The 13,021-nt window shown below is 43.1% G+C and overlaps 1 protein-coding gene across 1 annotated transcript; it reads left to right on the plus strand.

Annotated features, from left to right (window-relative positions):
- The first annotated feature begins 424 nt into the window (after window positions 1-424).
- On the plus strand, window positions 425-5,188 carry LOC114910270 (medium-chain specific acyl-CoA dehydrogenase, mitochondrial-like). The gene is made up of 12 exons (XM_029250701.1): window positions 425-500; window positions 1,280-1,379; window positions 1,474-1,571; window positions 1,721-1,790; window positions 1,906-2,006; window positions 2,284-2,364; window positions 2,578-2,708; window positions 3,176-3,284; window positions 3,422-3,562; window positions 3,734-3,829; window positions 4,016-4,264; window positions 4,670-5,188. The coding sequence occupies exons 1-12, from the start codon at window positions 486-488 to the stop codon at window positions 4,739-4,741; spliced, it is 1,263 nt and encodes a 420-aa protein (XP_029106534.1). The 5' UTR covers window positions 425-485; the 3' UTR covers window positions 4,742-5,188.
- Window positions 5,189-13,021: the final 7,833 nt, after the last annotated feature.

Consider the following 13,021-nt stretch of genomic DNA (forward strand, 5'->3'; position numbering starts at 1 on the left):
TTTTAAAGTAATAATTAATAACAGTGCTGCTGTAAATGGTTAAGGAAAATCAAGGCTGAAATCCAGTTAAACAGACAGATACTACAGTAACTTAAGGCCAAAGGCCCAGGAAGCGATCTGTTTTCAGATGTTGAGCAATTTTTCAATACCTGCTGTAAAAGCAGCATAGGAAGGGTGACAAAACGAAGTCTGAATATAATTCAAATTTCAGGCAAAGTCTGAGCTATTGCTCAGTGCCTGTGAGTGAAATAACCCAGCAAAACGTACATTAACTTTAGCTATGGTTTTAATGCCTGACTGGAATAAGTAAACCGATGGGTTTTTTTATGTAACCATAAATAGGTTAAAAGTCAACTCTCTAATAAAAGGAGCCACGTGATAAAATACTGCGTTGCGATTGGCCGAGCTTTCATTGGCCCCATCTCTTCCAGCCAATGAAAGCGGGGCGGAGGAGAGCTCGGTGTTCTTACGTCTAAGATTCAACAATGGTTTTCTTCAAGGTACGTTTAATATACACAATTTAGTATTTTGACTTACTTTTTAGTTTATCTAAAGAGTACTGCCTTGCAGTTGCTTTAGCTTGTGCTTCACACGAGTGCGTGTGTCTTGTATCGCTATTTTTTTCCTGTGTCGTCGTCAGCCAGTTTCCTGAAGCTATTTTCGGTCCGTATTGTATTGATTCACTTTTTTGTCGCTTTAATTTATTACATACATTATGGCTTCTTTTTCACGGCAGCATTCTGTTCATACGAAAATGTTTTTGTTGTTGCGATAATTCTTGTTTTTGGAGATTGCGAAACGTTGCCCAAGCTAAGTAAACTCGTGATTAATGATTTTCGTAGAAGTAAAAAGTAAAACACTCTCGCTACTTCGCTATTCTACTACTTTTTTTTTTAAAAATTTTTAAATGCTTGTCCAGCCAGACGTATTACTAGAGTCTTCTATTCACTGCGACCTGCTGGTGGTGCGAGATTTTGGCGCTTACGAACAAAGTTGTGCGGTGCCAGTTATGTTCCCAGGTCGAGGAGACAGTTCTGAACATTCTTATTTACCTGATGGCTTTTCCAAGGTGGCCTTACACAATGTTAGGTGGTCTTAGATATGCAACTTTATCATGGTGATTTACCCATTTATACAACAACAAGGTATGCTTTCTGTGTCGGTTCATGGTAAGCGCCATAGGCTAAGGGTACAGCAGCAGCAGCAATGGGTTCTGAACCTGCAACCTCCAGATCGTAAGGCTGTGTAGTGTCTTTCACTGCTACATCACCTGCTGTAGGTGTTAAGGGCGTCCGTTCAGACTGGACTGAGGTTCCAGGGTACCAGTGCCAGGGCAGCCACCAGTACCCTGAAAACAGCGCAGGGAGGATTTAGGTTTGGTGAGTCCCGTCCCCATCCTCCCAACCCCCCCCCCATGTTCTGTAGCATCACGTTAGTAATAATTTCGAAGGCTCATATGAAATGTTCCTTCAGAGCTTACAGACCAACAAAAGGAGTTCCAGGAAGTGGCAAGAAAGTTTGCCAGGGAAGAAATCATTCCTGCTGCACCAAGCTATGACAAAAGTGGCGAAGTGAGTTTTTCTTTCCTCCACCCCCCCCCCCTTTACATTTATAATTTTTTTTTTTTTTTTTTTTTTTAATTTTTAACAGACACTTCTGTTAGTGTTACTAAAACTGGTTTGTCTGCTAAACAGCTCTTTGTTGTAAAATCACTTCCTAGTATCCGGTTGCACTCATCAAGAGGGCTTGGGAGCTTGGTCTAATAAATAGCCACATTCCCGAAAGCTGCGGTATGTTTTTGCTCAGTTTTTAGTTGCATACTTTTGATGGATCACTTGTATTTCATAGGTTGTGACGAACAAGTGGTGATTTCTGTAGTTAGTGTGTATCTTGGCTTGTTTCTAGGTGGAATGGGCCTGGGTATATTTGATGCCTGCCTCATAACAGAAGAACTGGCCTATGGCTGCACTGGAGTCCAGACAGCGATTGAAGCAAATTCTCTGGGGGTACAGATATAAAAATTGTTTTATTACATCAGTTGAAATTTATGCTAGCAAGGCTGATCTGAAACAATGTAACACGGAAGTAATAGCTTACTGGGCAGCAAGACTGGATTGGTCAGTTATGATAGAAGCATAAAATGTTGATGGAAATGTCATTTGAAAGGCCACCGTGTCAAAGTTTGTTTGTAAACGGTTTACTTTTCTTATGAACTGCGTAACACATGGTTTGCGGAGGTAATGGCATATTTAATTTTTCATAATGTGAACACTTCAATTACAGCAAATGCCAGTCATTATAGCAGGCAATGACATGCAAAAGAAGAAATACCTGGGAAGAATGACAGAAGAACCTCTGATGTGTGTAAGTTTTTCCAGACATATCTGATGATTAGGTGTATTTATTTGTACCATAAGTAGTTGTTGTCTATATTGAAGTCCTAGCCAAAAGAACCCTGTTATGGTTGACCATTAACCACAGGTTTTCTTTGGTTAAATTCCGTGGATGATGATGATGATTGCCTGACACAGTTCCAGTATTTGGAGGAAAATGGGATTATTGAACTTTGTTTGACAGGCATACTGTGTGACAGAGCCAGGTGCGGGCTCTGATGTGGCTGGGATCAAAACCCGTGCCGAGAAAAAGGGCGACGAGTATGTTGTTAACGGACAAAAGATGTGGATTACAAATGGAGGGAAAGCCAACTGGTAAGAGGGTAACCTTGACTTTGTTATGGGTGAAGTATATAGCAGCAAAAGATGCTCAGAATCTGCTATTGTTATAACAATTTGGATCTTGTCTACATTAAATAGTGGCGGATGACATCAGCTAAGCATGCCCCTTTTTTTTTTTTTTATTATTAAAAGAGAATAGAAATGAGTCATCTACTGTACATTGTAACACTAAGAAACTCCCAGAGCTCAGATGTAAAGTTTTCTAATGGAAAAAAGTTTGGCCCCTCCATTATGTACATATTTGTGGAGGGAACTTCTGATATAGACTGCAGCATTGTGTTACTGTGTATGTAATCATATGGCATTCTGTAACTTCAAAAACAGAATTTGGGTTGTAGTTTGACTGGAATGAAGAGGGGGGGGTAAATAACTTTTTGTTGTGTTTTTTTTAATAATTCAGTGAACACCATTCCAGTAAGGTTGAAAGCATCTTGTTGCAGGTACTTTCTCTTGGCACGAACAGATCCTGATCCCAAGTGCCCTGCTAGCAAGGCATTCACCGGCTTTATCGTGGATGCTGACACCCCAGGAGTTCAAATGGGCAGAAAGGTGTCCAGTTTGTATTGTTTCAGCTGATGGAAGTTTTAGAATTGTTGTTAAAGCGTTACTGATGCAGTCAGACATTCCAAAGGTCATGCACATCGATGCCAGCAATGGCACGTGCTTGTTTTTGCCTCCCTTATCAGGAAATGAATATGGGCCAGAGGTGTTCAGACACCCGGGGAATCACTTTCGAGGATGTCAGAATACCAAAAGAGAATGTTCTGATTGGTGAAGGTGCTGGATTTAAAATAGCCATGGGTGCTTTCGATAAAACCCGTCCACCGGTGAGTCGTATTTATTTACAGTGTGGTGATCTGTCTGAGATGATGTCAATAAAGTGTGTAGTTTTTCACTTTTCTGAAAACATCATCAGTATTTCTGGAACAAAATCATTTTTATTTTAATCAGAATGGTGTTTTGTTAAGACAGACTGTTGCATTTATGACTTTGAACAGGTGGCTGCAGGGGCAACAGGGCTAGCACAGAGAGCACTTGATGAAGCAACAAAATATTCCCTGGAGAGGAAGACCTTTGGAAGGCTAATCTCAGATGTAAGGGAATTGTCGTGTGTGTGTGTGTGTGTGTGTGTGTGTGTGTGTGTGTGTGTGTGTGTGGAAGAAATGTGGTCTGAGTAAATTAGCGTTGGATGCATTGTTTGTGTGTGCGTGCATGTGACTGTAACTGTTAAAACTGTCGGCATTAGCATTCATAAAGGTCAATGTGTCTCTCGCATTCAGCACCAGGCAGTTGCATTCTTGCTGGCAGAGATGGCAATAAAAGTGGAGCTGGCCAGGCTGGCTTACCAGCGGGCTGCATGGGAGGTGGACGAGGGCCGCAGGAACACATACTATGCTTCCATTGCCAAAGCTTTTGCTGGTGATATTGCCAATCAAGTTGCCAGTGATGCTGTTCAAGTCTTTGGTGGAAATGGGTACAACAGTGAATATCCAGTGGAGAAGTTGATGAGGGATGCAAAAATCTACCAGGTCAGTTCAGGGGAAACCATTACTCTGCTATCAACAACTTCAGGGAAATGTTTGTCAAATGGAAATTCTCATTTTTCAGTAGTTAACATTTTAGTTAGCAGATGTTTTCATCACAAGCCACTTACAAGTTTAAGATCTAAACCTATTTGAGGCAAAAATGTACACTGCATTTCATCAGCCTACTGGCTCCCAGGCCTGTTACTTCTGCTCTGTTAAATTGACATTTATTAATTTATCAGATGCTTTTCCCCAAAGCGACTTCCAATGAACACTGTGTAGTGTCATCAGCTCATACCTTTTTCAACCATGATAACTTGCACTGCTTACAATGAATCACTCATCCATACACCAGTGAAACAGTATTTAACCATGGTATTGTATTAACATTGTCTTCTCTTGTTTTAGATCTATGAGGGCACTGCTCAGATCCAACGATTGATCATTTCACGTGAACATCTTGTGAAATTCAAGAACTGAAATGAAAACAAACCACCTTCACTGGATAACTTCGTGATCAACATTTATCTTACTATGCTAAATATGAATGGTTTTTGTGAATGCTGTTCAGACTTCTCATATACAATGAATTGTTACCTTTTACTGTATTCACGTACATGACTATGTAAAGCGCTGGGGTTACGTGCCTGCCCCTGTCATAGATCAGCAAAGGCGGGTTATTTCAGCATAGTCTCATTCTTAGTAACATTGGGCCGACTCAAAACAGTGCCAGAGCCCATCTGTAAATGTTTGCCTGACTTGTGAATGCAGCATTGCACTTCTCGCATCAGTGTGCCTTGTTCTTTTGAAAATTTTCAGAATGTTATTTTGTCAAAATAGCATTTTTAAAGAAATGGAAAAATACTGATGGAGTTCTGTTTTCTAATGCTAAATATCTCAACAATTAACATCTTGGAAGAGGAGAAATGGTGTTTTATTGTCTCATTCATTAAAAAGAGAAGAGGTGCCTTTATTAAGGACAGGTAACCCAACACCCCGGACCGTCGTCTTCACGCAACCCTTTCAGTAATTCTCTTACTGAATCAATCTTGTGATGCCTTGTGTTGCACATTGGACTTGCTTGTTAAAAGGGGTGGACACAGTCACAAGAAGTGTGAGGATGAGGTGGTGTGTACAGCCAAGGAGGAGGAGTTTTTCCCTGCTCCCTGCCACCTGGACAGGAGGGAATGCTGGAGCCTTTCTCAATCTGTGTACCGCAGGGCTCAGTACTGCGTCTTCTTCTCTTTTCAATCTACACCTTCTCGCTCGGTCCAGTCATTGATTCCCATGGATTCAAATACTACTGCTACTCAGATGATACCCAGCTTTTCTTCTCCTTTCCACCTGGAGCATCAGACATTTCTGCATGCGTTGCTGTCTGTCTGTCGGACATCTCTGCATGGATGTCTGATTACCAACTCACGCTCTTCAAAATAGAGATTGTTCACCTCCCAGCTGGCCTGTCCTCTTGTCACGATCTATCGATCAAACTGAACAACTCACCCATTTTGCCTATCTCCTCAGCAAAGAGTCTGGGAATGACAATTGACTCAAGTCTATCTTTCTCTCAGCACATCAAAGCCACAACCCAGACCTGCAGATACATCCTGCATAACATCCACAGAATCAAGCCTTACCTCACAACTGACTCTGCCCAACTACTTGTTTAGACCATGGTAACATCCCACCTGGACTACTGTAACTCACTCGTGTGGCTTTCCCGCTACTGCCATCAAACCTCTGCAGCTGATACAGAATGCTAGTGCATGAGTTGTGTTTGACTTCCCAAAGCATTCCCATGTATCTCCTCTACTTATATATTTTTTATCCTTTATTCACATATTCTATTTTTTCATCTGTGTCTGTGCTGTGGAAGTTTCTGTCACCAAGACAAATTCCTTGTATGTGTGAACATACTTGGCAATAAAGCTCGTTCTGATTCTGATACTTGTTTTTCTGCACTGGTTTCCTATAACTGCCCAGATCAAATTTAAGACCCTGGCTGTTGCCTACAAGTGCATCAATAAAACAGCTCCTAGCTATTTACAAGACTTGAATAACCGTTACACCCCAGCCAGACCCCTTCGCTCATCTACTTCTGCCCGCTTAGTGGTCCCGCGCGTGAAAAGTAAAGTGAAGCGGTTCTCGGTTCTGGCTTCATTGTGGTGGAATGACCCCGCCCCCCTCACTCAGAACTGCTGAAACGCTGTCCACCTTTAAGAAAGGTCTGAAAACTCACCTTTTCCGGACTCACTTTGCCCAAGATCTCATGCCCAAATAAGTCTTTACACAGCCACTACTCCTATCTTGTACGTAAATGTTTGTGTACCTTTTTAAAAATTCAGAATATTCCCTAATTAACGCCCCCGGGGGTGTTACATTTTGAGAAGGGGGGCGTTAAATACAGGTCAAAAAATTGGTAAAAATCGGTCTTCAGTTTTGGTTCTGTATGGTAACATATATTCCCAAATCACTTTATTAGAGCATGTATGGTAAAAGTCTTCTAATTCCTGTGATGCCTGAAGCCTTTCATCTAAGCTGCAAGTCGTCGAAACTTGCACGTGCTTGCTAGAATTTTCAGCAAGGTTGACACCTTTGATCTCGCCGGCTGTGTTTTGTCATGAACAGCATCAAATGTTCCCACGCAATCGTGTCATTCTTGCTGGGTTATTGATCTGCAGTACATGTACTCACTCACATGTACGATGGCGTTGCGTGTTGAAAAACACAGACCTTACTCGGCATCTCTCAAGCTGAAAATTATAAGTGTTTCAATGTGGATTGGAAACGTCTTCGTGAGTGGTGTCAGTCCAAGCATAAGTTACAAACGCTGGCAAAATCTCAGAAGCGATCGAGTGGTGCTGGAAAGCCGATAAAATACACGGACATTGGGCAGAAATTTTTGACTTGGTTCAACGAGCGGTGTGACTCTGGAGTTAGGGTAACAGACAAAGCCCTAAAAACAGAAGCTATTTCATAAGGAATCAGGGTGCCAATCTTTTAAAGCATCAAACGGATGGTTTACACGGTTTAAGAAGCAAAATTACATCAGTTTTCGTAGGACAACGCATATTACTCAGAAGTCAGTTGAAATGACAAATGAACTTATTGACAGATTTTTGAGATACGTCATTCGCATAAGACACCTCCTGAATTACAGTGATATCTATCTATCTATCTATCTCTCTATCCCGCTTGTCCTAAAAGGGTCGCAGTGGCAGCAGGGAGAGCAGAGAGGCCCAGCTGCCCCTGTCCGCGGCAACTTCCTCCAGCTCAGCCTGGGGGATCTCCAGCCATTCCCAGGCCAACTGTAAGATATAATCCCTCCAGCGGGTTCTGGGCCGACCTCGGGGCCTCGTCCCAGTTGGCCGTGCCCGGTATACCTCCAAAGGGAGGCGCTCAGGGGGCATCCTTATCAAATGCCTGAACCACCTCAACTGGCTCCTCTAAATGTGAAGGGGTAGCGGCTCTACTCTGAGTTCCTCCCGGATGTCCGAGCTCCTCACCTTGTCACGGAGAGTGAGTCCCAGCACCCTGCGGAGAAAACTCATTTCGGCTGCTTGTATCCGCAATCTTATTCTGTCGGTCATCACCCAGAGTTGATGACCATAGGTGAGGGTAGGGACGTAGATCGACGCCTTATGGTTCAGCTACCCCTTCACCACTACGGTCCGGTACAGTGACCGCATTACTGCTGCCGCTGCTCCTAGTCTGTGGCCGATCTCATGCTCCCTTCTTCCCTCAGTCATGAACAAGACCCCAAGATACTTGAACTCCTCCACCTGGGGCAAAAACTCTCCCCTTACCTGAAGGGGGCATACCATCCTTTTCCATGACAGAACCATGGACACAGACTTTGAGGTGCTGATCCTCATCCCCTCCGCTTCACACTCGACTGCAAACCGTTCCAGTGAGTGCTGGAGGCAGCCATGTGACGGTGCCAAAAGGACAACATCATCTGCAAAAAGCAGAGACGTCACCTTCCGACTCCCACACAGAATGCCCTCCTGACCTCGACTGCACCTTGATATCCTGTCCACGAAAACCACAAACAGGAGTGGAGACAAGGCACAACCTTGGCGGAGTCCAACACCCACACTGGACAGGCCTGACTTAATGCCGAGTATGCGGACACAGCTTTCGCTCTGTATGTACAAGGACCGAATGGCCCGCACTAGTGACCCGCACTAGTGACCCCGGTACCCCATACTCCCGAAGCACCTCCCACAGAATTTCCCGGGAACACGGTCATAGGCCTTCTCCAAGTCCACAAAACACATGTAGACTGAATTAGCAAATTCCCATGCCCCTTCAATGATCTGTGAGAGGGTAAAAAGCTGGTCCACTGTTCCACGGCGGAATCTGCATTGTTCCTCTTCAATCTGAGGTTCAACTATCGGCCGGAGCCTCCTCTCCAGCACCCCGGCATAGACGTTTACCCTGCCCGGAATAGGGTCACCGGGACCTACCCCTGGAGCCAGGCCTGGGGGTAGTGTTCCTAGGCGAAATATGGATGAAACTCCAGTTTACCTGGAGATGCCAGGGAAAAGCACCTATGCGTTGAAGGGTGATTCAGAAGTGTCATTTCCTCTACAGGCCGAGAAAAACCAAAGTTGACCGTAACGCTTGGGACTTTTGCTTATGGTACAAAATTGGCACCTCTTGTCCACTTGCCAAGGGTTAGACCCCTCCCGAAAAATGAGATACCCAGTGGCGTGACTGTATATATGTGCGAGTTGGCCAGAAATCGTGGGCGAATGAGCAAAGTATTTTGTTTTAACTGTCCAAGCTATGGGGCCGGAATAACACCCGCAGATGCATGCTTGCATAGGATGCTTTTAGAGCCCACTTGACCCCAGCAGTAAAGGACTTTGTTTGTAAAACATGCAACATGGACATGTGCGTAATACCGGGAGGATGCACGTCAAAGTTGCAGCCTGCGGATATATCTTGGAACAGGCCGTTCAAAGTGAAAATGAGCGAACTGTATGATCAGTGGTTGAGGGAACGGTTGAAAAAACATCCAAAAGTAACCGCAAGCCGCCCGGAAAATCGCTAATACTACAATGGATAAAGGAATCCTGGGCGTGTATAACACCAGAAATTATACGCGAATCGTTTAAGAAGTGCGGCATAACGTTGGCGCTCGATGGCTCCGAAGACCATTTATTCCTGCAGTTGTATGAAGAACAAGAGGATTCTGAGTTCTAAGGGTTTCTCAGGACAATGCTGACATTGGGCAGCAGGTGTTAGAAAACACGGTGGCAGCCAACGAGGTCATTTTGTCAGAACACAGTGAGATTGAGAATGGTTCTGAGGACATGTGTTCCGATTATGATAGCCCAGGACATCGAACCGTATATAAACGTATGCATATTCAGCTAGTTTTGAAGAATGGTTTTTAAAAGTTTGACGGACTTCTAAAAAGTTTTAAAGTTTATATTTGCACTGGGGGTGTGGTGGCGCAGTGGGTTGGACCGTAGTCCTGCTTTCCGGTGGGTCTGGGGTTCGAGTCCCGCTTGGGGTGCCTTGCGATGGACTGGTGTCCCATCCTGGGTGTGTCCCCTCCCCCTCCGGCCTTACGCCCTGTGTTACTGGGTAGGCTCCGTGACCCCGTATGGGACAAGCGGTTCTGAAAATGTGTGTGTGTGTGTGAGTTTATATTTGCCTTCACTTATATGGATACAATAAAACAGTGGCGGACTTAGTCATAATGGGTGAGTGATTTTTTTTCCCCAAAAATAGCCGGGGGGGGCGTTAAATAGGGTTGGGGGTGTTAATAAGGGAATATTCGGTACATTCCCTTATTATATATTTTTATATAATAATAATAATAATAATAATTATTATTATTCTTATTCTTATTATTTTATTATATTTTGTAGGGGGGGGGCGCGGTGGTGCAGTGGGTTGGACCAGGTCCTGCTCTCCAGTGGGTCTGGGGTTCGAATCCTGCTTGGGGTGCCTTGCGACGGACTGGTGTCCCGTCCTGGGTGTGTCCCCTCCCATTCGAGCCTTGCGCCCTGTGTTGCTGGGTTAGGCTCCGGTTCTCCGCGACCCCGTATGGGACGGGCGGTTCAGACAATGTATTTTGTAGGAAGGTGATCAGGAATCATCTATTCTGAGTTTTATGCACCTACTCGTGTAATGAACATCGGTGCATATAGTGGAAAGAAACAAAGTTTACTTAAGAATCACACATCTGCAACTACGTCTCTCTTTCTCGTAATGTAATACACAAACTGTATTTTCTCTGAGATGTACGTCGCTTTGAAGAAAAGCGTCTGCTAAATGGATAAATGTAAATGTTTAAGGGTATTACAAGAGTAGTGAGGAACCAACCCAGCAACTTTCAGGTTTCAAGCCCGTGTTCCTAACCATAACACGGCTTGCTGCATTTCTGTTCAGAAGCTACATCTGACAGAACCATGTACAGCTTTGCTGTGTGTTGTGGAAAAAACCACATGGATGCTTGGAGCACATCTGCGGGAGCTCCGGTCAGTAGATGGTGTGGAGGACAGTAACTACAACTTAAAGAACAGTTGTTGAAAGGAAAATTCACCCTTATTATCTAATGCTCTGACCTCAAAGAGGTCAACATTTCCTTTAACCGCTGACGTCTTCAGAACTTTGATTCACATTTCTCCAAAGCAATTTGCAGTGATATTCTGTATACAATAATTCATTTATTTCTACAGCAGCATAACTTCTACTGGTAAATACCTTGCTTAAGAATACTACAGCAGTAGGGGGAATTCAAACCTCTGACCTTCTGATCCAAAGGAAGCAGCTCTAACCCCTGTGCTATCAGCACCCCTGGGTGATGCTTTTATCTATACATTATAGCACCTGCTTATTCCAGGCTTGTAAAACCAATTTTAGAAGACTGTTTCCCATCACTTGGAGTATCGTGAATGTATCCATAGCAACCAGAGACTTCTTTGTCTGCCTACTGTAAATGTGTCTCACAACGGCATCTCACCTTACGCCATATCTGATGTATGGACACCTAGAGCTAATTGCACTCCAATAATGGTTTTTGCAATCTGACCATCGGAAGGCAGTGTTTGGAGGAAAATGTTTAAAATTATTACACATTATAATGAGTTTGATTCAAAGTGAAAGTGAACAATTGATCTTAATATAAGTCAAAGTTCCTTTGACTTGCAGAAGGTTTCGGCTTTTATGAATATCATGTTATGATTTGGTAATTATAAAGAAAGGCAAACATCCACATTTTATCTGTTTGTTTTCAGATTCAATCCCTGTGGATGATTTTAAACATGACTTGACAGATTTGTGTTAAAATCATTGAACCCTATAGGCTTTCCCAGGTATGGTTTATTTTTTGCAGTTTAATAAATAACACAATAAATGAAGTTTTCACACCATTTTATACAATATGTCACAATCTTATAGTAAGGGGCTGGCAAAGTGATTTCTTTTTCTTTTGTATTATGTCACTGTAAGTGTGACATTTGTGTTCCTCCAAAAGCAATGAAGATGTCTGGATGTCCCCACTATTATATGATAAGTGCCAGGGACAGAGATTTCTCATCCAACCTTAAAGCCTTAAGAGAGATCTGTTCATGATATACACTTTAATCTACACGTCATATCTTCAGGATGAGGCCTGCATTTTAAATTTACATTCTTTTTCTTGTGAAGGGAACTGTTTGGTGGGGTTTTGGGAGGGATGGAATACTGTGGCGTGGTTGGTTTGTGTCCAGCCCCCCTTGATTTTGGCACGAGGGGTTGAACATCTTTCCCTGTGTATTATTGTATAGATTCTTACATTTCCATTTATATTTAGTCATTTAGCAAATGCTTTTCTCCAAAGCGACATCCATCACACAGGAAATACAATGTGTGCATTACACAGATTTCATAGATTCTTACAGGTAGCATTTGACATTTGAGCTGAAGTACCTAATGCAGAAATTAACAGACTGATTACATTATGTATTACAACCCTGAGCTATGTCAAAAACTATTAAAATATGTCTTTATGTTGGTTATAACACAATACATTTACATTTACTCATTTAGCAGATGCTTCTCCAAAGTGATGTACATCTTGCAGAATAATACAGTGGATACAATATACTATATTTACATATGCTGTCACTCACTCATTGACTTGTCCAACTAAGGGTCCCGGTGGCCCGGAGACTATCTCGGACGCGCAGGGCGCACAGCTAAATTTGTCCATATGTTTTCCATAGTAGAGGACACTACTATACTGTTTAACGAAAACCCTGCATGAACACCAGTAGAGGTCGCTATAAGGATGTATTTGGGTAATAAACGGCTTTGTACTGTACTTTCCTCGCGCAACGTCGGATAATGATTGTTGGTTATTTTACTGTAATTTGTCCCATGACTTAAACCACACACACACGCGCGCGCAGTCGAATGTAGTTGCTATTATTTTTTTTACCCTAATCTTTAACCACAACTGTGTGTGTTAGATTAAAACAGATGAGGGAAGGGTAACTTTGAGATATACGCCCACCCGTTATAAGGACTCTCATCATACAGACATTCAGTTATCCGGACTGAAGGAAGGATCGAAAAGAGGGCCGATTTTTATTTACCTTAACATTTTCCCCAAGTGTTTAGGCAGACTGATGAGCGAAGCCCTCGTTCTAAAACCCAGCTGGCTCACACAGTTAACATCCTGGAGAGAAAACCCAGATCTACAGAAAATAAAGCCTTTCAGTGTTATATTCCTGGATGGGAGCCACCTCACAATTCCGC

The sequence above is a fragment of the Scleropages formosus genome, chromosome 3 (genome assembly GCF_900964775.1).
Source record: "Scleropages formosus chromosome 3, fSclFor1.1, whole genome shotgun sequence".
Lineage (NCBI taxonomy): Eukaryota > Metazoa > Chordata > Actinopteri > Osteoglossiformes > Osteoglossidae > Scleropages > Scleropages formosus.